General features: G+C 40.3%; 1 protein-coding gene across 1 annotated transcript; it reads left to right on the forward strand.

Moving 5' to 3' along the window:
- Window positions 1-1,958: 1,958 nt before the first annotated feature.
- gjb1b (gap junction protein beta 1b) lies at window positions 1,959-19,221 on the forward strand. The gene is made up of 2 exons (NM_001386510.1): window positions 1,959-2,059; window positions 18,131-19,221. Exon 2 carries the CDS (start codon window positions 18,145-18,147, stop codon window positions 18,970-18,972), a length of 828 nt encoding a protein of 275 aa, NP_001373439.1. The 5' UTR covers window positions 1,959-2,059; window positions 18,131-18,144; the 3' UTR covers window positions 18,973-19,221.
- The last annotated feature ends 7,295 nt before the right edge of the window (window positions 19,222-26,516 follow it).

The raw sequence follows: 26,516 nt of genomic DNA on the forward strand, positions 1-26,516 counted from the left end.
AGCAACGAGATTTGCATGGTTGCATGGCGAAGAGATTGCACTGGCCTTCTGTAAATCACTACCTGCTCCTTCAAATGCTTTTCTGATGTCTGTTGATCTTTTCTTTTTTTCTTTCTTTGAATGCTTTCTTTTCTGGTGTTTTTCAATTTTTCGTGGTTTCATGCTGTCATTTGCCAGTTTTTTACCACAAATGACACATTCTGGCCAAAACTTGTCTTGGCCTTTAATAAAACCAAAATTTAACAAGGTTTTTCATACTGTCTAATCTTCGCCTCTAAAGAATCACTGCATTTACATTTTTCTGGCATTTTTGTTTTGATTTTGCCTTTACGACACGTTGCCAAGCATGTTGCACGAAAGAGAAAAATTTAAATAATTATTTATATAACTTTTTTTTAACTATTATGTTGGAATTTTAAGCATTTTTGTGTGTTTTTTTGTTTGTTTTTTGGTACTTAAAAATACATATATATTAGTGGAGCATTTTTATGCCTTTTTCTACCTCAACAGTTATCGTTGTCCCCCTTGTGAACTCTGGACCCCAGGTTGGGAACCACTGTCATAGACAGTACAGATACTTAATAAATAACCCACTATAAATTAAAAGCAAATACATATGTTATGTTTTTGTTTTCACAAGCTTTGGAGATGTAACATTCCGCTTTTAAATAACAGGTCATCTAAAGCTTTCGTCATGAGCCACGACTGTGTTCAAAATGACATTGATGTTTTCAAAGTGCACTAAAAAGGCAACGCAATTGTGAACACGAAGATTGCTAAAACTGAACTTTAAAAATAATTTAAAAGCAAATTACACCTAAGAGTGATCACTTTAATGCTTTTTAAAAAAAAAATCCAAGTGTAAATGTAAGAATGTTCTAAATGACTAGGGCATAGGGGGGATAACTGGGAATAGAACACAGCCAGGAACTATGTTTCTAACTACAGCTCCAAAGGTGTACTTGCAAGCATACAAGTTTGCGACACAGTTTGCCAATGTTTGTTGGAACGATGGATCTGGGAAACACCAAATCAACGAACTATGTTTGTAACGACAGAACTTGCGACCTTAGTTAGCTAACAATGGTTTTCGGAAATGCACTCCAGCATAGTATCAATAATGTAATGTTATTGGTAATTTTAGGAAGATGCATGGATACCTATTACGCTGCATGACAGTAATATGGTTTGCTCTTTATAAAGCAGTGTTATATTGAGTGTGATTTGTGTGTTTGCACTCAAAGAGCCACTGAGCACAGTATAACTGCTGGCAGGCTGGGAACACTGCTGTAAGATCAAATGTTGAAATACAGTGTCAGACACTGAATTAGGAGAACGTTTTTTTCTCACACTTGAACTGCATCTGACAGAAGCATATACTGCTTTAACAGACATATTTCAAAATCAAATCGCATCACAAACTCCGTAACCCACTCAAAACAGTATTGCCACGCGCTTTTGGATCGAGAACCACCAGTTAAGAAATGCTGCTTTAGCTCAGGGATTTTCAAACTTTTAGGACCCCCACAAGTTGGCATTTCATTCCGCTGTGGCGACCCGAGAATAATAAAGGGACTAAGTTGAAAAGAAAAAGAATGAATGAATGTGTCATATGTATAATTTGAATGATTTCACCAGCATTTACAAAAAAATACAAAAATGTACACAACATTCTTAAAGTATTATTTGTTAAAAACCCAGTGTTCTTTGATAAATTAAGCTGTGTTTGATAAAGTGAGAGCGGATCAGAAATGCCCCTCATTTCCTCTCCCTGCCAGGAACAATGTATAATGTTGGTGCTCATTGTGTCCACACAGATTCTTTCTTCTGCCTGGGTGGGTGGAACTCATGGCATTTGATCTGAATTCTGAAGAGTCTTGTTAGCTTTCATAAAGAGCTGCATTGTGTATAAATAAGTTATATAAGTACATATGCCAACCATGAGGCAGGGTTGTGGCTAGCAGGGGATAAATACATCGAATCTTCAAAAGGGTAGAGTCATTATTAGTGAATCCGTTAGCTGTTTCCAGAAAATGTTTCTTCATCATCACAACTGAAGGTAAACCACTATCTAAACCATTTCATATATTTTAATCCAATATAAAAATGTTAATCTGACTGCCTATTCAGGTTTATTGAATGCATATATAATTATAATAATATTATAATTCATGTGCACATTATAATTAACATGTGGTTAGAGCACACACTAAAATTTAATTATTTTATACATGTGAGAGTTTATATTCCTTGTGGAGTTTAAACAGTTACTGACGAGATTTTGTTTTGAATACAGTCCACAGCAAATATCCTGCATTGGGGTAAATGTGAAGATTACAGTGTTGTCTGACAGTGTAATGCTAACAGTGCTAAACCCTCACCCAAGTTCTTAACCATTTTAAAAGAGATGGAAAACTAGAATGAAATTTTGTTGTAGTCATCTATCATTTCCAAAGGATACAAATGGTTGTTCGTCATAACTCAACTTGGAAAGACAAAAATAATTTCACAAAAAAAAAAAAAAGACAAAAAAGTTTGAACCTAGAAAAAAACAATTTAAGTATTTTGGGTCAGAAAGGAATTCTAAGATAGCATTATATTGTTTTGCTTGTTAGGTTTACATTATTTTTTTTTTCTTCTGGAGAAAGTCTTATTTGTTTTATTTCGGCTAGAATAAACAGTTTTTAATTTTTTAAGGTCAATATTATTAGCCCCTTTAAGCTATAGTTTTTGATAGTCTACAGAACAAACCAACATTATACAATATCTTACCTAACAATAACTTGCCTAATTACCCTAACCTGTTTAGTTAACCTAATTAACCTAGTAAACTCCATTAAATGTCACTTTAAGCTATATAGAAGTATCTTGAAAAATAGCTAGTAAAATATTCTTTACTGTCATCATGGCAAAGATAAAATAAATCAGTTATTAGAAATGACTTATTAAAACTATTATGTTAAAACTATTAGAAATGTGTTAAAAAAATCTTCACTCCGTTGAACAGAAATTGGGGAAAAAATAAACAGGGGGGCTAATAATTCGTGGGGTTGATAAATCTGACTTCAACTGTATGTATACATGTCAGAGATGGGGGATTTGAGTCACATGACTTGACTAGAGTCAGGCTTGAGTCGCAAAATGTAGGACTTGAGACTTGCTTGACAGTTATCCAAAAAAGACTCGACTTGACTTGGACTTGACTGTCATGACTTGAGACTTGAACTTGAGCTAAAAGATTCGAAATAACTTGTTTTTGTTAAATAAATAACCGTCTGTTATATATTATGCATTACATACAAAACCAAAATTAAGTCATGATTGCGCAGTATGCTTATCGGCTCTCAGATCGCTCCAAAATATATAAAGCAGTGCAACCGATTCCTGACTCGAATTGATGATTTTTTAAAGTAAGTGGATAACTCTGGATATTTTTTGGGATATAATTTAGAGGGAGTGCCAAGCAAGTTAAAAGGTATGTAACTCTAAGTAATTTGTGTATTAGTGTTTACTAGAAATTCAACCCTTTTGAAAACAACCAGTTAGATTTTCTAAACTTTCAGTCGGTTAATAAAGAAGACTTTAAATGATATTAGAACAATTCATTTGCTATTCGGCTATCAGATAAAGAGCATTTTATTCCAAAGTATGCACAGATCTAGCACCCCCCTACCCCAAACATACACACACACCAACAAAAAAAAAACAGCACTTACAAACTAAGAATAATAAAAATAATAAAATAAAATAAATAATAAATTAAAATAAAATTTGTATTGTGTGACAAAAATACTCACGAGCAGTTAATTAAAATATGACAAAACCTTTCTTACCTATTTGAAGTTTAACCTCCTCCACTCAGTCACATCGAACTGTTTAAGCACTTCTTCAGTGTTGATTTTAATTTCAGGATGAATGTTCATAAGGGCAAGTCCAGTGAGCCTTTGGTCTGTCATCGTGTTGCTTAAAAAAGTCTTTAGGTGCCTCAGTGCTCTCAAAGGCGCTCTGCAGAGGCAGTAGACACTGGCATAGTTAGGATTATTTTTAGTATACAATTCAAATTTGGGAAAAATTTTGCCGTGTTCTTTAAAACCTTACAAATGTCACTGCTGCTCCATGTTGTATCATTAAATTGCCACCACAGCTCCAGTTCAACATCAGCGCTATCTAGATTGGGCATCAGTGTTCCGTACTCATTTTTGATCTCGTGCCACAATGTTTCAGATAATTCAGGCAAACTCTGTCTTTCACTTCAGATGCGAGGTGATCTATGAAGGGAAGAAATAGATTGCGTCCCCAGTAATCATCTGGGGCCTCATGTACGAAGACTTGCGTGGACATCTTACTAAAACATTGCGTACGCACAAAGCTGTAAATGAGCGTACGCAGAAAAAAATTCAGATGTATGAAACACTGCGTACGTCGAATCTCATGCATATTCTTTTGTACATCCGAATGAGCGTGAAACTGAGCGCAACATGCACGTGCAGAAAGCCCCTCCCTGCCTCCTCCCCCGTATGAATATGCAAATGACTTTACTTTGGCAAAACCCAACAAAAAAGCAATGACAAAAGCAAACAAAAAGAAACTTTGAACAGAATGTGAACTGGAGGTGCTCCTTTTGGAGGTAGACCGGAGAAAAGCGGTGTTATTTGCAAGTTTGTTCTCCGGAATTAACAACAACAGAAAAAAATTGAGTGGGAGAGTTTAGCTGATGAACTCTTTCTTCTTTTTTCCCCCGCTACATATCAGATTTTGCCTACTATTTATCACGAGAAAGACAAGTAGGAATCATTAATAAGTTTGTGCATCATATTTTATTTGCACATTTATTGAATGGAAATGTTTCTGATTCACGCATGCAAATTTATCTTCAGATAGTGTCTTTATAGCAATGTGCGTGCGGTAGATCGCTCAGATTACATTGGGAAAACAGGCGACTGCTGCAAATTGTACTTTAATGTTTAGCTGGTCAACTGTATGGTATGGAAACCTTATATACCTGCTAGATGAACCCGTCTCATACAGCTGCCATTGCAAGGCTCAGACACTTTGTAGAGAGGAATTTAACACAACTGCCTCAAGGAGTCGCCAATGGAAATAAAACAGACACGCACAAAAAATGTGCATACGCCAGCCAGAAAGCTGCCGTGAAGCTGCGCACATTCCCACGTTCAGTTCATTGTTAGTAAATCCAAACGTGAACGATTCTGAGCGTGAAACCTGGCGTACGCAAAGTTTTTGTGCGTACGCAGCGTTGATACATGAGGCCCCTGGTGATGCTGCTGGTGTGTTTGACCAAATTGTCTCAATTGTTACTATGCAAGGGACTGGATTGATGTGAGGATTGGCAGTCAGCTCACAATTTTGATCCCTTTTTTTATCCCTTTTTTTCAGAATGTTGCATCTTCCCTTTTATTTTGAAGCTGCGTCACTAATGCACTGGCATTACTCGCAGCACTCAGAAGACCACAAGTTGGGTTTAGCAAACTGTTGCTATAAGGCGTCAGATATTGTAGTAATCCCTGAATCACAATAATGCTGATAATGAAATCTAATAACTCCATTGTTTTGCCTAGAGACATCGCTGTTTTGCAGGTCCTGGGGTCGCCCTCAGTCTTCAGTTGATCCATTGTCACATAGATGTGCTGGTAGTTTTGAATGACAGTGCTAATGCACACATTGTGCTGAGACCAGCGCATGTCTGAAAACTTTTTTTAAACGCTGTTTTGTGCTGATTTCACCTAAAAAGGTTTGCAGCTGTTTTGGTGAAGCTGTTATGAAAGATGTCCTGTACAGCATTCAATGTATTTCTAACCAAAGGAATGTGTGTTGAGTGCACTGTTGCCAAATTAAGTACATGGTTTCTGCAATGCACATTAGTGGCAGCCAGATACATCTGTTTAATGCAGGCTTAAACACCTTGCCACTTACGTTCCCAGCCTAATCATACCCCTGTCCCACCGAATTGCAAGGTTGTAATTTTATTTCTTGTAGCTTCTCCAACAGTAAATTTTTTTAGCATCTCACCGGTAGTATCAACAATGGAAACGAAGCACAAAAAGTCCTCTCAAACGGAAAAGTTACCAGAGTCCCAATCCACATAGCGGACTAGTAACAAACTTTGTTCTGGATTGCTAATGTCAGCTATTTCATCCAACAGCAGAGAGAACCACTGGGCCTGTTTGCATTTCTTAATTATTGTGTTACTCACACAACTCAATATTTTCGTTTTGTATTTGATGTCCACAGTAATTTGCATTTGAAGGTGCAAGCTGCAAATACTTTTTTAAAGTTACATCACCATCTGCACGGAGGTTAAGAAAGGCATGGGAATTGCTGTGTTCATCTGTATGACCTCTGAGAGGTACATTTTGCTGTTTGCAAACCGCAATTAAATCATTTATTGCTTTTACACCATACTTGTTGCTTTCTGTTGGTTCTTGGTGGGAACGGTCTAATGCTGTATAATTTGGTGTGTGTAATTTGGTACACACACTTAAAAAATCTGCTGCACTTAACGCTCTGGTTACTAAGGTAAACCTCATTCCTCAAGGGGGGGGGGGGAACGGAAATGCTAAGTGGAAACTATGGGGGATTTTGTCAGAATACAATCATCTGAAAGAGTATATAAACGGGCCAATGAAATGCCAATGTGTTGGCAGGATCAGCATGGACAGCTAGCACTACTTACAATCAATTTAGAATATAAGCGCAACGCGTGCCAAGCTGAGGCATCCTTTTCTTATGCCCAACAGCTAAGGGGCAATCATTGTGGCGAAGGAAATTAGCATTTCCGTTCCCCCCCTCGAGGAACGAGGGTTGCCTTAGTAACCGGAGCGTTCCCCTTCAGGAGGGAAACTTCAATGCTATGTGTAAACTTCCACAATGGGAAATCTATGGAAAACGCCACGTTGATTGAACCTTACCTTACCCCTGATGAAAGGTTATGCCAAGCCAAGAGCGTGAGCGCACATGCATCACCAAAGACGCAGTCTTCCAACGTGTTTCCTGGTCCTCACTTATATTACTTTTAAAGAAGTTTTACAGATATGGATATATTTTTCAGGAGTCGTAAAATACACCTAGATAATTCTAGGAATATAATATACAACAGTACGTTGGGAAAGCGTGCAGTCCCCATAGGGAGGATGCAGCGGAGCCCACCCCCTGCCCAAGTGGAGAGACCTGGTGGCAAAAAGACATATGGACTAGCCCTTAGAAGGGGGAGTACTTTATATGAAAAAGAGATGGTTAGCGGGAAGGAAAGAAACGAGCCCGCCTAAGAGGGGGGCTACATCGTGGTTGAGTAAGCATATGGGATCGCCAGTGGGGATCTATAGTTCTACGCACCTATACCCAGAACTCGGGCTGACCAGCGGGCATGCCAACAACGTTATGGGCCAACACCAGACTCCTCCTTCTCTGCAGGAACTCTGCAGGGTTCGCCAAGTGGGGAACTTAACTAGCAAAGTGAGAAAGCGCACGTATCTCTGTGTTAGAGAGAAAGGTGCAGCAAGCATTTTACAACACCTAACCGAATTTCCTCATTCACAAGGGTTTCCCAGCACACGTGAGGAAATCGGCTTCCCTCAAAGATTAAAATATCTTGCAATGTATTAGGTCTCACCTAGCCCGCACCTCTACAATGTTTGTTAAAGAGGCGCCGCATGCTAACACTGCTCTCTCACTTCTAGGGGACACGGCTCGCCCTGGCTCTGATAAGCGAGGGAGATAGCACCCACTGATTTGCTGGTTTGTTCCAACTTCCATTTGGGGTCCTTTTCTGGGAAAAATTATACCACACAGCGAATAGACTCCACTTCAGGGCGCTGGCATGCCTCGCAGAGGGTGCTCTAGCCTGAATGGTGGCGTTAACCTCCTAACCGTGGTCACCTAAGTCCTCTGCGCTCCATCTATGAACCATATCATAGATCTGGGCGTGGGTGCCAAACGGTGCCTGTCCCGGAGAAGAATATTCCTCCAGGGGATGTGGTAGGGAGGAGCCATCATGAGAAGAGTTGAAATACAGGTCCAATTGAGCCAGAGAGGGGCAATAAACAGACCTGTTTCTTGGCCTCCCTGACTTTACGCGGTATCTGTGCGAGTAGGCTTACTATAAAAATGTATATTACGCTCGTCCCTGGGCCAGCTGTATAGCCAGTGAAGCTCTGCAGTGTGCGACAAGTGGGGAACTTAACTGACAAAGTGAGTAAGGACACGTATCTCTGTGTTAGATAGAAAGGCACAGCCCATAACAGCTGGACAGTTGGGGGTGGTGTCTCCATTTTTCCAGGCGAAACTCCCGTAAAAGCGAATCGGCTGCATGATTGACTTCGGCAGGGAAAAATGAGATGCAGCGATTCCGCAGTGTATGATTCCGGGGGAGCAGACAGCGAACTGAAACATGCGGCGAAAGCAGATACCTCCCGTGCAGTTTATATACACCAATGTCACCATGCTGTCCGCCCTGACCAGCACATGTTTCCCCTCTAGCACCGGTTAAATCGTCAATGCAACCAGGTTCTTACCACGGACCCAAAGTTTGTTTAGATTTAATTTCACTGCACTTTTGAATGATTCAATTCTTTATTGCTCATTAATAATTTATAAATGTTTTATGTTGTATTGCACATTATTACTACATCGCATATTTTAAGACTGACAGTGAAACCCCCAATCATAATATTATTATACAATTTTTCTTTCACAACGATCAAAGTAAATACACTTCCCATTTTTAAGTTGTATTGACCACATTTTATGATTATGATTATCCGCATTTCCACTGTCGGGGCAGTGCGAGCCAGGGGTTTCATCGGGCCGGGCCAATCGCCTGGGAGGTTGAGCAGTGAGCCCGAAATCATGTCGCGTTTCCACAGTCGGGCTAGTAGCTCGCAGAGCGTCACGCAAACCCCACCCCCAGAACAACCCCTCAAATCAAACGTCACACAACCCGCCCACTTCAGCAGGAATCAGGCAGATAGAGCACATCGAATAATCACCAAACCATTAAAATGAAGACAACCGAAACAGACGACACGTTACTGTACAGCATTACATTATATGTCTACACGCACAGGCCTGTGTGTTCTCATACTCACCGACCGACTGTTGGCATTGTGGATCGAACGCCACAGAGGGATCCAGCACAGTGAGCGCACCATTCAAAATATAACACTACAGAAATTCTCCTTTAATAATAAGAAAATGTATTTCATAACATCCTCGTTTAGATAGACGCTGTCAAACATTCAGCTCAAATGCTCCGGAGAGACCTGAAGCATATTTTTCCCTAGGCTATATGACACTAAATATTAGGTGATTCCCCTTTATTTAATGCTGTTGCATATTGTTGCATATTCTGTGATCTGTGAAAATAGTCTGTATTTCGTTGCGCTCAGCAACTTTTCACTATTAAAGCTCTAGGCCTACATGTATTTAAAATTTCATTTTTAAATTTGACCACGTCATATAAAAACATAAACACTTGTTTGAGGACACAGAACACATTTTGTATTTGCAGCTTTCCCCGATGCGTTTCTAAAGAGGCGCTGCGTGCGCAGGATTGGATGACAGAAAAAAGGTCGCCTATAGTTAAACCTTCTCCGATGTTTATTGTTTTTAGAAAAGATTTAAAATCTTTTTTTTCAGATAGGCCTTTGTAAAATAAAAGTTTAATATGGCTTAAAAACAGTCTATGTATTGTATAAGCCTACATTGTTATAGCTAGCTTTTGTTTGTATATATTGTTTTTTTATGTGATTTTATTATATCCAATATTTTTAATTATTTAAATGATTTCAATATAGCCTTGGCTATTTTATAAAGATATGACACTGTTTTGAGCCTGCAAAAGTGGACACGTAATTTGTAAAGTGTAATGTCATTCTGTTGGATTCATATTGTGTATTATCTCAAAATAATTTAAAAAAGAAAAAAGCCAAAGGGAACAGAGCTGAAGGGATCACTCTTTTCTCGGTCTCTCATTCACATACAGGGAAAATTCGCACAAACACACATTTTAAACTTGACAAAATCTCTTGAAAAACTTTACTGTATCCTGTGTGTTTAATATGGTGTAAAGATTATTATGCGTTACTGAAACATCAAGTGTTACGCACCGTCTAGGGATGGTGCACAACATGAAAGACAAGACAACAAAAATGAATTCAAAGATTTATTGGGGTCTGAATTCGGGAGCTGACAAGGCCAAAATAACAAACAAAAATTCCTTTATATTAAATCTCTAACTTACCTGATCACAAATAAAAGAAAAGAAAGTACAATTCACTTCCCTAACTACCTAACACAAAAACAGAGGCAAAAAGGTTTTACAAAGAAAATGGCGTCAAACTCCTTACTATCCCAATATATACACTATTTACAATCTATTTACAAAAACAGGCAACCATATTTAAAGGACAATCCAAAATCAATGTCAGCAGGCAACAAAGGTCAAACAAGCCGGTGGAACAAAGTATCATAAACAAAGCAAACACTAAAACAAACACTCACAATTCTCAATATAATCTCAGAAGTCAAACAAAACAAACAGTACTCACAAATCTCAATATTCTCTCAGAAGTCAAACAAAGCAAACAGTACTCACAAATCTCAATATTCTCAGTCCTAACACATCCAAAAACTATACCACAATCAAACATTTCAACAAACACAAGCAAGTGACCAAAAACAAGATGGCTGCCAAGGAAGTGGTGTCATGGCTTTTTAAAACACTGTAGGCCAATCAGGATAAAGCAAGCTGGAAGTGGCCAATTGGATGTGTTCTAAGCAAAACAGGAACAAGAAAAAAAAAACAGATGAGACAAGACAAACATAGGATTGTAACACTCCGACACATAAGTGTAAACATGGTTACAAGTTTACAAATGTGATCTAGACAATGAATCTGCAATTATATTGTCAGTACCTTTCTTGTACTTAATTTGTAAATTAAAACTTTGACAAATGAGAGCCCACTGCATCATCTCTGATTTTTGTTACACATTTGCTGAAGAAACACAAGTGGGTTGTGGTCAGTAAATACTTCAATGGGTTTTGGACTAGATCCGACATATACTTCAAAATGTTGCAATGCTAACAAAAGAGCTAGTGCTTCTTTTTCAATGGTACTGTAATTAACCTGATGACGATAGAATTTTTTAGAATAGAAACACACAGGATGGTTGATTTCTTGTTCATCTTCTTGTAGCAGGACAGCACCGGCCCCCGTACCACTGGCATCCACTTCAAGTTTAAAAGGTCGGGTGAAGTCTGGGGCAACTAAAACAGGAGCATTACACAACAAATTTTTAAGACATTCAAAGGCAAATTCACACTTAGAGTTCCAGCTGAAGGGTACATCTTTGCGAAGGTTATCAGTTAGAGGTTTTACAACATCAGAAAAGTTTTTACAGAAATTTCTGTAATAACCAGCCATTCCAAGGAACTGCCTGAGGTCTCTTTTAGTTTTGGGCACAGGAAACTCAACAATTGCCTGAACTTTAGCCCCTAGAGGGCGAACAGTACCATGACCAACTTTTTTCCCAAGTATGTTACAATGGCATGACAGAACTCACATTTAGCTAAATTAAGAGTAAGATTAGCTGCTTGAAGTCTTGAAAACACTTCCTCCAGTGTTTGTAGGTGACTACCCCATGTATCTGAGTAGCATACCACATCATCTAGATATGCTTCACAATTTCTTACATTAGCCAATACTTGATTCATCAAGCGTTGAAAAGTAGCTGGAGCATTTTTAAGGCCAAAAGCTAGAACTTTGTATTGTAAAAAGGAGTCTGGTGTGGCAAAGGCTGAGATTTCAGAAGCACGCTCCGTGAGCGGCACCTGCCAGTATCCTTTAAGCAAGTCTAACTTAGTCACAAATTTAGCACTTCCAATGCGATCAATGCAATCCTCCATTCTGGGAAGAGGGTAGGAATTGGATTTGGTTAATTGATTCACCTTTCGGTAATCTGCAAAAGCGGGAAGTTCCATCAGCTTTTGGAACCAACAAACATGGAGAACACCAGGGACTACAGCTTGGCTCTGCCAAACCATTCTCAACTAGATACTGGGTTTCTTTTTTCATTATTTCACGCTTGACTGGATTCACACGGTAAGCATTCTGCTTTACTGGACAATGGTCACCAACATCAATGTCATGCATCAACACACTAGTCACAGTTGGGACATCTGAGAAAATACTAGAATACTTGTCAATTAAGTGTACAAGCTCACTTTGAGATGAACTTGGCAAATGGGAAAGTTTTGAGGCAAGAGATTCTAAAGTTTCAGAATTTTGCAATTTAGCACCAGAAAGATAAGCACTTTCTAAATGAAGATCATCTAGGCAAGGAGAATACTCTGGAGAAACCACATCTATGGATGTTACAACAGCAGGAGTTACCACCGGAGAACTGACAGAGTCTTTACAATCAGGGCGAGAGACATACAATTTAAGCATATTGATGTGGCATATCCAAGTCTTTCTTCTTCTTTCAGGAGTTTGTACGACATAATCAGTTTCACTTAATTTTTCCTCAATCACATAAGGGCCTGTGAATTTTGCTTGTAGAGCAGAGCCGGGTAAAGGCTGCAATACCAGAACTTGATCATCAACCTTAAATGAGCGTTGGACAGACTTCTTATCATATCTGCTTTTCATTCTGGACTGAGAGGTTGCTAACGACTGTTGTGCTAGTTTCCACACTAAATGTAAACGTTCACGAAATGAACTCACATGATCCAATACATTCTTAGGAGGAGTGACTGACTGACTTGTAGAAAGTAACTGTTTATGTAACAGTTTCAGTGGTCCGCGAAGAGTATGTCCAAATACTAATTCAGCTGGGCTGAATCCAAGTGTTTCCTGTACTGTATTGCGAATAGCAAACAATATAAGTGGGACATCTTCATCCCAATCTTTCTCACGTTGGACACAGTAGGTTCTGATAAGGGTTTTGAGGGTCTGATGAAACCTTTCAAGAACACCCTGCGACTGTGGATGGTACGCACTAGAGACACAATGTTGAATGTTTAGCTCTTTCATGACCTTACGGAAGATTCTTGACATGAAATTTGACCCTTGGTCCGACTGAATAAACTTTGGCAGGCCAAATGTGGTACAGAACTTCACAATTACCTTCACAATGGTTGGAGCCTTTAAGGAACGCAGTGGGATGGCTTCAGGAAACCTAGTAGCAGAACACATCAAAGTTAACAAGTAGGAGTGACCAGATTTAGTCCTTGGTAAAGGTCCAACACAATCAACTACAAGTTTCTCAAATGGCTCAGTCATTACTGAAATTGGCTTTAAGGGAGCTGGGGAAATAACCTGATTTGGTTTGCCAGCAACCTGACAAGCGTGACAAGATCGACAATAGTGAGACACCGTAGACTTCATTCCAGGCCAAAAGAAATGTTTCAAAAGATTGTTATAGGTCTTCCTAATACCTAAATGACCAAACAATTCATGGTCATGAGCCACACTTAGCACATACTCTCTGTAATCTTTTGGAATGACTACTTGAAATACAGAGCTCCAGTCACCCTTCATGTTTTCTGGACTCCATTTACGCATAAGTACCCCGCCATCTAAAAAATAAGCAGCTGGATGTTTGGGTAAGTCAGATATCTCAATCACAGCAGCAAAACATGACTTCAACGTATCATCTGCACGTTGTGCATCTATTAAGCGCTGTTTTTCAAAAGGAAAGTCAAATTTAGATTCTAGACTCAGATTCTGTAAACAAGCATCTACAGTATTGTTCCCAACATCTGGTAAATCTGAATTCATGAAGGAATTAGAAAGATCAATATCATTATCAAGTTTACGAGCTTGTGCACGAGTCACAACACAAGAACGAAATACACTGGGAAACTCTCCAGTCAACACATCCTCTTCTGGCACACAAGGTACCTCAGTAACCTCAAGAAGACAAGAAACTTTGTTCCCTGCTTAATCATTCCCAAGGATAAGGGAAATTCCCTTCAGTGGTAACGGAGTACGTTCAGCCACTTTAACTAAGCCAGTCACAATGTCAGAGTGTAAATAAACAGTGTGCAAAGGAACCCTAACCACACCAAGTTCAATTCCCTGAACTAAAACATCTGAATTACAGCTGGACTGTGAAGAGAATGGAAGCACATCTGCCAGAATAAAAGACTGAGCAGCACCTGTATCCCGAAGGATGTGAACTAGTTTTTGCTCCTGATCTAATTCAGAAAATGACACTACACCTTCAAACACAAATGGATAAAAAGAGGGATCAATAGAGTGTACTAATTTAGAAGTGTGAGTACTCGCAAAGGCCACAGTTTTAGATGCATCCTGAGCTTTTCTCTGATTTTTGCGCAGTAACACAGGACAACCAGCAATTAAATGCCCCTTTTCATGGCAGTAATAACACTCTCGGGACCCTGTTGAAGATTCAGCAATGTGATCATCTTTTGGCACAGCTACTGCTGTTCTAGAGCTACCCCTGCGATCTATAACAGCACGAGATGAACGTGGGGACGTGAATGCAACCTTGTGTGTGAGCACAAACTCATCAGCAAAAATCGCAGCCTCAGATAGTGATGAAACTTTTTGTCCTTTCAAATAAACTACAATCTTTTCTAAAATGCAATTCTTAAACTCTTCCCCTAAAATGAGTTCTTTCAGCTGCTCAAATGTGGTAATTTTGCTAGCAGCACACCACTTTTCAAACAGTGTGGTTTTTTCATGTGCAAACTCAACAAATGTTTGACTGGGGTTTTTGACATGCTTCCTAAACTTTTGTCGATAGGCTTCTGGAACGAGTTCGTAAGCTCTTAAAACGGCAGCCTTAACCGAATCATACTCCAAACTTTGCTCAAGTGTCAGTGCAGAACATACTTCTTGTGCTTTGCCTACCAGTTTGCACTGTAACAATAAAGGCCAAATATTTCTTGGCCACTTTAACGTGGCTGCAATACGCTCAAAAACAGTGAAATATTTTTCAACTTCACTCTCTCTAAATATAGGAACCAATGAAATTTGTCTGCTAATATCAAAATCAGTGTTAGGACTTACCGGTGTCACAGATGGCACTGCAGGAAGAGGAGAGGAGGCATTTACTGCACAGGAGTGCTTCCCTTTGTCAGGGAAGAAGGTGGACATGGATTTTGTCCAGTCTTTAATTCAAGTTCCAGCTCTTTCAGCCGGATGTCTCGTTTTGTCTCAAGCTCAACTGCTCGAACATGTAAAAGCTGGCTCTGATACTGCTGTCGGCTTAACTCCACCTCCAGTTCTTTCAACCATATTGCCAGCTGTGGATCTGTTAACGAAGGCGGATTAATGGGATCCATGCTCGCAACATCCGTAGGTTTGAACTCTGCCTCAGCAGCTTCCAACTCTTCAGATAATGCTGTATTTGCAACACCCAAACCCTGCACATTCGCATCAGGTAAGATCTTTTGTTTAACAAGCTCCATGTACAATGCCTCTCTGATCTCCTTTTTCAGTGCATTTCGAGGTACGACTATATCAAAAAAATCTGCAATGAAAAACAAATCGTCTTTGCGACACTTATCTAATTGCTCCTCTGTTGGTGCAATTGTAAATTTATCAAGTTCAAATTTTGATGCCATGCCAATCAAAGTAGTTGTGCCAATCACTATATTTCCTCCCTTATCAAAAGAAAAACCCCAGGCAAACAAATGCAAAAAACAAATGAGCCAAGTAAATTCAGCTAATAGAGCATATAATCAATAGACGAGCCCCCAATTTCATGTTACGCACCGTCTAGGGATGGTGCACAACATGAAAGACAAGACAACAAAAATGAATTCAAAGATTTATTGGGGTCTGATTTCGGGAGCTGACAAGGCCAAAATAACAAACAAAAATTCCTTTATATTAAATCTCTAACTTACCTGATCACAAATAAAAGAAAAGAAAGTACAATTCACTTCCCTAACTACCTAACACAAAAACAGAGGCAAAAAGGTTTTACAAAGAAAATGGCGTCAAACTCCTTACTATCCCAATATATACACTATTTACAATCTATTTACAAAAACAGGCAACCATATTTGAAGGACAATCCAAAATCAATGTCAGCAGGCAACAAAGGTCAAACAAGCCGGTGGAACAAAGTATCATAAACAAAGCAAACACTAAAACAAACAGTACTCACAATTCTCAATATAATCTCAGAAGTTAAACAAAACAAACAGTACTCAAAAATCTCAATATTCTCTCAGAAGTCAAACAAAGCAAACAGTACTCACAAATCTCAATATTTTCAGTCCTAACACATCCAAAAACTCTGCACTATACCACAATCAAACATTTCAACAAACACAAGTAAGTGACCAAAAACAAGATGGCTGCCAAGGAAGTGGTGTCATGGCTTTTTAAAACACTGTAGGCCAATCAGGATCAAGCAAGCTGGAAGTGGCCAATTGGATGTGTTCTAAGCAAAACAGGAACAAGAAAAAAAAAACAGATGAGACAAGACAAACATAGGATTGTAACACAAGGAGGACGCAGCAAAGAATGTCACTTAAAAATTAAAACTTTATTATTTTATGCAACAGCCTAATTATAGGAGAAACATAAGGGCGATCATAAGCAAAAGATCCCAGCCTATAAGGCTAGATGTTTTCTTTCCCTTATTTGGGGTCTTATTTGTTTGGCCGGCGCGTGTACGTGTGCGATCAGAAAACTGTGCCCGCCTCTCCTTTCACTCTGCCCCGAAGCCTCAGTTGGTCCTCTTTGGCCCAAGGTATTCGGCAGGCTAAAAATGGCCGGCCACTGGCCCAGAGAAAGCCCCGCTTTGGCCCAATTAGCCCCCAGAAGTGACAGTGGAAATGCGATTGGCCTTAGCTCGCCCTGGCTTGCTCACTTTAGGCACGATAGTGGAAACGCGGCTATTGTATTTAACTTTTATTTTAAGACTTACAGTATATAGAAATATCCTAAAGGCTATTAACATTATCCTGCAATGTTTGTTTCTTTGAATGAGGCCATAAGTTTCAACGGTCCAATAATTCTGCTCAGTCACTCTTGAGGAAAATGTATGTGAAACATCGAGCATGCTACTGATGATAAGAAAGCTATGTTTGACAATTGTGAAAGAGATCATATTGTTACATTAACAGTTGATGAACCCAGAGCATCACAAAGTATTGAAAAGTCCTGACTGAGCATCAATATGTGACGAGTCAGCAGATGTGTAGTGTAAACATATAGCCAGCTATAAGATATTAATTTTTCTTTAATTTAAAAATGTTATATATGCTATGTTTATCGTCCACTGATGTAAATAAAACGAAAATAACAAATACTAATGCTTTTACTTTAAACAAAGTAATTAAATGTTTTTCTCCAACTTGATGCTCTCTCAACAATTCTCTCATTGTATTCATCAATTGTATAGCCATTGCTATTTAAATCTTTTTTTATCATGCTTTAAATACTGGTAAAAAGTTTTTTTTTAAAAATGCTGTCAGATTAAGCATAAGTTGTTTTCTCACAGCAAAATTAAAATTAAAGAATGATCTGCAGCATATATACTAAAAAATAAATATGTAAGAAGTATTGCAAGAAGTCATCCACATCTACAGACAGATTTGATTTGCTTACTTAACATTTTGTAATAATTTTAAGCTATTTAATTTATAATTATTATTTTCATTTAATTACGGCCAACATAAAGCACATTTACCTTTACACTTTTTATTTGTTAATGACTGTAGTTGTGCATAAGCGTAATACTATAGGCTATCAAATATTTGTGTAGAATATTATGAAATAAAACAGGTATAAAACAGTATATATTTTTAAATGTAATGTAATACATTGAAATGTTTAGGAGCAATTTGGTCTGGCCTCTTGATACAGTATGTTGTCCCATGCACCACTGGGTGGATATTATGGGAGGCACAACAGATGCATTTAAAATTCAGGATTAAAAAACAATGGGTATCAACAGGATCCCACGGGAAGATTTGCAGGATTGTGCAGGAAAAAAGACATATGTTAACATGTATGTATTGTAAATATATATTGTATATTAATACGTAGTGCAGAGTTTGTGACTTGATGAGAAACTTGATGAAAAGACCAAAGTCATTATGCTTCACATTCTCTTTTCTTTAGCCCTTGAATCAACGATGAATTGGGCATCCTTTTATGCTGTGATCAGTGGTGTGAACAGGCATTCAACAGGCATTGGACGCATCTGGCTGTCAGTCATCTTCATCTTCCGTATCTTGGTGCTAGTAGTGGCAGCCGAGAGCGTGTGGGGAGATGAAAAGTCAGGCTTTACCTGCAATACTCAGCAACCCGGCTGCAACAGCGTGTGTTATGACCAGTTCTTTCCAATCTCACACATCCGCCTTTGGATTTTGCAGCTCATTCTGGTGTCCACACCAGCCCTACTGGTCACTATGCATGTTGCACATCGGCGACACGTTGAGAAAAAGATCCTCAAGATATCTGGTCAGGGAACTGAAAAGGACTTCGAGAGCATTAAAACCCGAAAGTTCAAAATTGTTGGTGCACTATGGTGGACTTACATGATAAGTATCATATTTCGCATAATTTTTGAAGTGGTTTTCTTGTACATTTTCTACTTAATCTATCCAGATATCACTATGGTTCGTCTTGTGAAATGTGACTCATATCCATGTCCAAATACAGTAGACTGTTTTGTGTCTCGTCCTACAGAGAAGACCATTTTTACTGTCTTTATGCTGGTGGTGTCTGGACTTTGTGTCTTGCTAAATATCACAGAGGTTATGTATTTAATAACTCGGGCATGTATCAAATATTTTCAAGGAGCAGTACATCAAACTAAAGGACCTTGGCTCACTCATAAACTGGGAACCTATAAGCAGAATGAAATAAATAATTTGATATCAGAGCATTCATTTAAACCTAGATTTAATGTTGGGCGGAAACCTCCAGTGCTGAAAAATGAGCGCTGCTCAGCTTTCTAGACTGTTGTAAACCTCAGAGGTACCAAACAACTATCAATAATAAGTGTTGTGTAAGTAACTTCCAAATTGTAATACATTACACATTATTCGTAAATGTTGTTTAAAAATAATCCCTTACCTTACAATGTTACTGTCTCAGAATGCGTTGCATGATTCTGTATTACTTTTGTGCTACTTTCACCAACATAATTACACAAAACTAAAAGTAAAATCCATCTATCTATCTATCTATCTATCTATCTATCTATCTATCTATCTATCTATCTATCTATCTATCTATCTATCTATCTATCTATCTGTCTGTCTGTCTGTCAATAAGGATATATGGCTGTATATTGCAGCACTACAAGTATGATACTATATTTACACAATAGTTTTATGGCATTATTATGTAAATTAAAAAAGCTGAATAAACATCCGTCCACAGAATTCTGCCTGCATTTTTCTGCCACATAACTTCATTGCCAAACATTAACACCATAAATTGCAAAGCAAGGCAAATGCTAGAAAATAGTATAATAGATAATACAAGAGAGAAAGAGATTTGCTTGGTTCACCTTCTCTGTATTGGTTTTGTGTAGCATATGTTTAAAATGTCCCAAGTGGAAAGTGTTTCTTCCTTAAAGTGCATATACAAGATTAAAAAAGTTGAATAATGTATGTAAATACCACATAAAATAATTTAAAAAAATTTTTTACAAAAGTTTTAGTGTGCAAGGGTACACATTTAGGGAAAACATTTCTCTTTTGGGGGGGATGTTTTAATTCATCTACCTGGTCAGCTGTGAAAAATCCAGTTAAGACTGGCTAAAGTATACAAAACGCACTGTTAAGAATCACAGATTTTGGCAAAAATTGTCAGAACTCTTGACTTCTTGACTTCAAAAGCTCTTAGATATTGCTTGATGCTACTAAGAGGTTTGCGTAGAGGAAACCAGGAGATAAGGTGGAAGGGGGATTCTGCCAAAACTAATATAAGGCAGCAGGGTGAAATCTGTCCATTTACTGTAGGCTTGAATCAATCTGATTGGATTATTGCTGACTACAGATGAAAGACTAGCCACGATCAATCATATCATGTGCATTTCTCGAAATTAGTTTGTAAAACTTCACTTCCAAGTTTTCACTCCTAGTTATTGCTTGATGCTATTAGCAAGTTTGGCATTCTTTCCCAGAAGAGAACCCTGAGCTTGAGCTCAGGGCTCCAGCCTGGTCAATAAGCATATAAGGGGGTTCTGGGACTCCTGCTGGATTGGTAGGTGTAGGGGCCTGGGGTGTAATAATGTATGTACTATTGGGTATCACAATTTTAAGCCGCCCTCTAGAGGTGAAACACACACACACAAACATGTATGTATATAGAGAAATCATTGGGATTAACAGTTCAGTAAACAACAACAACGTTTACATGGACACCAATAATTTGATTTTAATAAAACAATACTCTGATTAAGAGTTAACCATGTAAACAGCGATTTTTTATTATTTTAATCAGATTAAGGTTATATAACTAAACTAAAGAACTAAACTAAAGAACTAAAGAGAAATCCAATTAAGACGTGTGGAGTATGCCGATTTTAGTCGCATTATTGAAGTGCAGTACAGTAATGTAAAGACCTTAATTAAACTATTACCTTCATGTGGGCCTTTTACCGCATTTTTCAACATACACACACACACACACACATGCGGCTGTTTGACACTCTTTGCACCTACCCAGTCAGTGCAGACCACAGACACCTGCATTGAGAAATGCGGAGAGGTTTTTTTCTTCCATTCAGCATGCGATACACTGCAAAAATGCTTTTCTTACTTAGATTTTTTTGTCTTGTTTCTGGTCCAAATATTTAAAAATTCTTAATTCGAGAATAATCTTCTAGACAAGCAAAACATGTTGTCTTGTTTTAAGAAATAATCTGCTAATATTAAGTGATTTTTACCCTAAAACAAGCAAAATAATCTGCCAATGGGGTAAGCAAAATAATCTTGTTTTTCCTTTTGATATAAGATTATTTTGCTTACCCCATAGGCAGATTATTTTGCTTTTTTTAAGGTAAAAATCACTTAATATTAGCATATCATTTCCTAAAACAAGACTACATGTTTTGCTTGTCTATAAAATTATTATCGAATTAAGAATTTTTAGATATTTGGACTAGAAACAAGACAAAAAATCTAAGTAAGAAAAGCATTTTTTGCAGTGTATGAACTTCCATTAAAACAACAGTTCCAGCAGTTTATTGTTGCATCCAAAATCTTGGCACGCAGGAAATGTTTGTGAATGGAAGTGAAAGTGCCAAACTGCATTTAAAGTCTACAAATTAAAAATATAACACCCGAAATTACATAAAACCTTCGGAGGAAATGCGGACAGCGCGGTGATGTGATGACTTTACTCGAATTATGTGCTATAATATGTAAAACAGGATCATTAAAGTAACACTCAATATGCAACTCATGTAAACACCTTAGTCTTATTATTGTCTTAATAAGATTAAAGCAAATAATTTGATTTCTGATGTTCATGTAAACGTAGTCAGCATGAGTTGCACAGCAGACGATTGTGACATGTCATTATTTATCTGTCAACATACGCCAAAAAATTGGCGATGAGATATAGAGCAACAATTCAACAGAAAGATCAAATTCGACATTAAAAGGGTAGAAAATACAGGGCTAAGCTGCAAAAGAGCAGAAATGTCAATGATTGGAGTGATCGGCATGTTTGATAATAATACTAAGGATTGGGGAACTTATTTAAAAAGACTGGAGTTATACTGGCCTTTACTAATTGCATAAAGATTTGGATTCCATAAGCGTAATCCAACTAAAGGAGAAAGTATCTCTCAATATATAGCAGAGCCATGCCAATTGTCAGAACATTGCCTTTTTTGAGTTGGACATATGATGATTGTATTTTGTTCAATATTTGTTTTCCATATAGAAACACAGGAAAACATTAATGTAATGTCCTAGAGAAAATATGATTTAAAAGCCAAGTATTTCATGATATTATATTTAAATTTGATTAAGATAGCATGCAAAATGAGATAACGGTAAAAAGTTTTCAGAGACTTTGTCGGTGTCCTTCTCTCTCTCACTGTCAGAGGCATTTTCTCAAAAATTATCTTCCCAAGCTAAACATTTACTGTTGCTGAATGATTTGGTCTACATTTAAAGTTTATGTATTTTTTTTAGAAAGAAAACTCTCTTGGCTTTGTTACCCATCATCTAGATTTTATAATGCTCAAAATGAAAAAAGTTATAGATGCTTAAGTAATGTAAAAAAAATTGCACCGCACTAAACATTTTATTATTTCATAAACAAATATGTCAAATTTGTTCTGGAGCAACACAGAAAAGGTAACAGGTCAATAGCCACATCTCCTGAGTATATGTCTTGAATTTGAAATCAATATTATGCAAAATTAAATTTCTGGAATTATTTTTCTGAGACAATCTCTTGTGATTTTCTCCCTCTCTTTGTTTGTGGAGAAGAAGTCTGATGACCACACATACAGAAGGTTTCACACACCACAATTTTTTTTTTATTTTAACGTAAGCAGAAACGCTCTGGTTACTAAAATAACCCTCGTTCCCCGAGGAGGGGAACGGAAATGCAATTAGTGGATTTTAATTATAATCCACGAATGGGAGATTTCGTTTCAGAAAGCCAATTGTCTGAAAGAGCATACAACGGGCCAATGAAATGCCAATGAATTGGCAGCGTAAGCTTGCGCATGTGTCTCTTATTGCCAATTATCTCCGCATTAAAGCACAGGTGGAGCAAGCACACGCTATCCTTTTAAGCTTAAGAGACTGAACTAACATCTAAGGAACAGTCTTTATGGCGATGCTAAATAGCATTTCCGTTTGGGTTACTTTAGTAACCAGAGCGTTCCCCTTCGGATGGGGAACTCTAATGCTATTAGTGGATTTTAATTATAATCCACGAATGGAAGAAAGTATAGAAAACGCCATAATGACTGCACCTTACCTACGCCTCCAATGAGAGGATAGCCAAGCAAGCGTGAGGGCTCCTGCATCAAAGAGAAGCGCGGTCCTCCAACGTGGTCCCTGGCCCTTACTTATCCCACTTAAACAGAAGTTTTACGGATTTAGATATATTTTTTGGGAAGTCGCAAGTGTCTAGATAATTCTAGGGAAGTACGACAGTACGTTGGGAAAGCATGCAGTCCCGATAGGGAGGACGCTGCGGAGGCCATCTGCTACCCAATAGGGAGATAAGATGACAAAAATACATATGGACTAGCCCTGAGAAGGGGGAGTACGCATAATACAAGATGGTTAGCGGAGAGTGAAGACACGGGTCCACCCGTGAAGGGGGACTGAACCGTGGCTGAGTAAGCATATGGGATCGCCTAGTGGGGATCACGCATAGCGGGCACCTATACCCAAAATGCGGGCTGACCAGTGGGCAGACCTACAACGTAGTGGGCCAGCAAGTGACTCCTCCGCTGAGTCAGTGCTGGGGGCCTCGGAGGAATCTGCAGGGCTCACCTGACAGGGAACTTTACTGACAGATAAAAAGGCGCACGTATCTCCATGTTAGGGAGAATGGCGCATCAAGCGTGTTTCAACACCTTCACCGAGTTGTTTCCTCAATCACCAAGGGTTACCTAATACCCTTGAGGAAACCGGCTCCACTCGCAGATTATAACCTTGCAAATGTATTAGGTGTCGGCCAGCCTGCAGCTCTACAGATGTTAGAGAGGCGCCGCGTGCACGCGCCCAAGAGGATGCAAAGCTTTGTGTGGAGTGCGCATGCACTCTCGGGGGACACGGCTTGCCTTGGCTTTGATAAGCGAGAGAGATGGCATGCACTAACCAGTGGGCCAACTCTGTTTCGATTAGGCACTTCCCTGCTGCTGACCGCCATAACAGACGAAGAGCTGCTCAGATGATCTAAGCTTTGAGTGCGGTCCAGATATATACGCAAAGCACGAACTGGACAAGTAAGGCTGGGTCTTTCTTGCAGGCTCACTACCTGGTATTAAAACAGAGTGGCCGGGCGGGGTCTCAGGAACGTGAGAGTAAGCCAGCCCGAATTACAGGCACGAGTCACTGAAAATGCCTCCAGGTCCCCGACCCTCTAATCGATATCAACGCGACCAGCAGAGCTGTCTTCAGGGACAGAAATCTTAAAGATACTAGGTCAAGGATCGAAGGGATCTGACGCAGGCTCGTGAGTACGAGGACGAGGTCCTAAGAGGGCATGAGAGGGGGGCAGGTGGATTAATTTGCCTAGCGCCTCTGAGGGACCAAATGATGAGGTTATGCGTTCCCACGGTGCTGCCAGCCACCGCGTTATGAGACCAGAGATGGCAGCCACGTAACCTTGAGTGTGGAGGGCGACAGCCTGCTCTCCAGCTTCTCTTGGCGTAAGAAAGCACAACGCTGATCTGGCAAATTTTGGGGGTCTTCTCAGCGAGAGACGCACCATTCAGTGAATAGACTCCACTTAAGGGCATAGGCGCGCTTGAGGAGGGGGCTCTAGCCCGAGTGATGGTATCAACCACCGCAATTGGTAGGTTACCTAAGTCTTCCTCGAGTCTAAGGACCAACCCTGGAGGTTCCAAAGATTGGGGCGAGAGTGCCAGATGGTGCCTGGCCTGTCCCTGAGAGAGTGGGTGCTCTCTCAAAGGGATCTGCCATGGGGAGGGCCGTCGCGAGGAGGAAGAGCTCAGACATCCAGGTCCGGTTGGGCCAGAGGGGCGCAACCAGCAACCTGTTCCTCGTCCTCCCTGACCTTGCACAGTAACAGTGTAAACAGGCTCACTGGGGGAAACGCGTATTGCGCATGCCCCGAAGCCAGCTGAGAGCCAGTGCATCTGTGCTGAGAGAGCCCTCGGTCAGGGAAAAGAACAACTGGCAATGAGCGTTCTCGGGGGAAGCAAACAGGAATCCCAGAATCGCGCCCATATCAGCTAAACAGACTCGGGGTGGAGTCTTCATTCTCCAGGACGTAAAGGCTGCCGTGAGAGTGCATCGGCTGCACGGTTGAGCTTGCCTGAAATGTAAATGGCGCGCAGACGAGGAGCAGACGGCGGGCAAGCTGAGACATGCGGCGAGAGCGAATACCCCCCATGCGGTTGATATACGCCACCGCGCCGTGCTGTCCGTCCTGACCACCACGTGTTGCTGCTCCAGCACCGGAAAAAATGGTGGAGAGCGAGGAACACTGCCAACAGCTCCATGCGATATGCCAATGCAACTGGGTTTCTTTCCAAGGCCCGCAGCTGCAAGCCCACAACGCACAGCCCCCCAGCCCGTGCTGGAAGCATCTGTTGAACAACAACATGACTGGACGCCTGTCCTAGAGGCACTTCGGCCAGTAGGAACGATGGGTCGATCCAAGGGCTGAGGGCACGGCGACACAGCACAGTGCAGTGACTCGGTGTGCGCGCGCGTGCCATGCGCGTCTGGGGACTCAATCATAAAGCCAGTGCTGGAGTGGTCTCATATGGAGTAATCCAAGCGGAGTGAAGCGGCTGCGGATGTCATATGCCCAGGGAGCCTCTGAAATAATTCAGCGGGACCACTATTTTGCTGTCAAGCTCTCTTAGACAGTTCAGCATCAGCTGCGCGGGCTCTCCGGAGAGGCGCGCTGCCATGGTGACCAGCTCCAGCCCAAGAAAAGAGATCCTCTGCACGGGGGCGAGTTTGCTCTTTTCTCGGTTGACCTGAAACCCCAACAGGTGGAGGTGCCGGAGCACCTTGTCTCTGTGCATAATCAATTGCTCTGAGAGTGCCAGTGAGAAAGCCAGTGGTCGAAAAAATTGAGTATGCGGATGCCCACAAGCCGAAGGGGCGCTAATGCACCCTCCGCGAGCTTGGTGAGGACCCGCGGAGACAGAGAAAGCCCGAAGGGGAAGACTTTGTATTGCCAAGCTCGACCTTCAAGCGCAAACTGCAGAACTGATGGTGGCGGAGAAGAATGGAGACATGGAAATATGCGTCCTGCAGGTCTATTGCTGCAAACCAATCCCGAGGACGAACACACCGGAGGATGCGCTTCTGCGTGAGCATTCTGAATGGCAGCTTGTGCAGACAGCGGTTCAAAACGTGCAGATCTAGGAGTGGCCATGACTCACCGCTCTTTTTGGGCAAGATGAAGTGCAGGCTGTAAAATCCGCTCTCCATCTCGGCTGGAGGGACCGGCTTGATTGCATCCTTCGCCAGGAGGACAGCAATCTCCTCTCGCAAGACAAGGGCGGACAGGGGGCTGACCCTGGTGTATACACACCCGTGAACTTGGGGGGGCCGTTTCGCGAACTGAATCGCATAGCCGAGTCTGGCTGTGCATATGAGCCACCGCGAAGAGCTGACCGCGCTAACCAGGCAGGCAGAGCTCTCGCTAATGGACTCATCGCTACAATCGCTGACGTACCAGCAGTGGGGCAGCACGGAGTGGGTGTGCTGATCTAGGAAACGCGAGGGTCCCGCGGAAGAGCTGGAGGCGAGAGATTTGCTTTCACTCTGCACCCAAACTCCGGAGGGGAGACTCGAGGGATGGGAGAAAG

Source organism: Danio rerio, chromosome 14 (genome assembly GCF_049306965.1).
Source record: "Danio rerio strain Tuebingen ecotype United States chromosome 14, GRCz12tu, whole genome shotgun sequence".
NCBI lineage: Eukaryota > Metazoa > Chordata > Actinopteri > Cypriniformes > Danionidae > Danio > Danio rerio.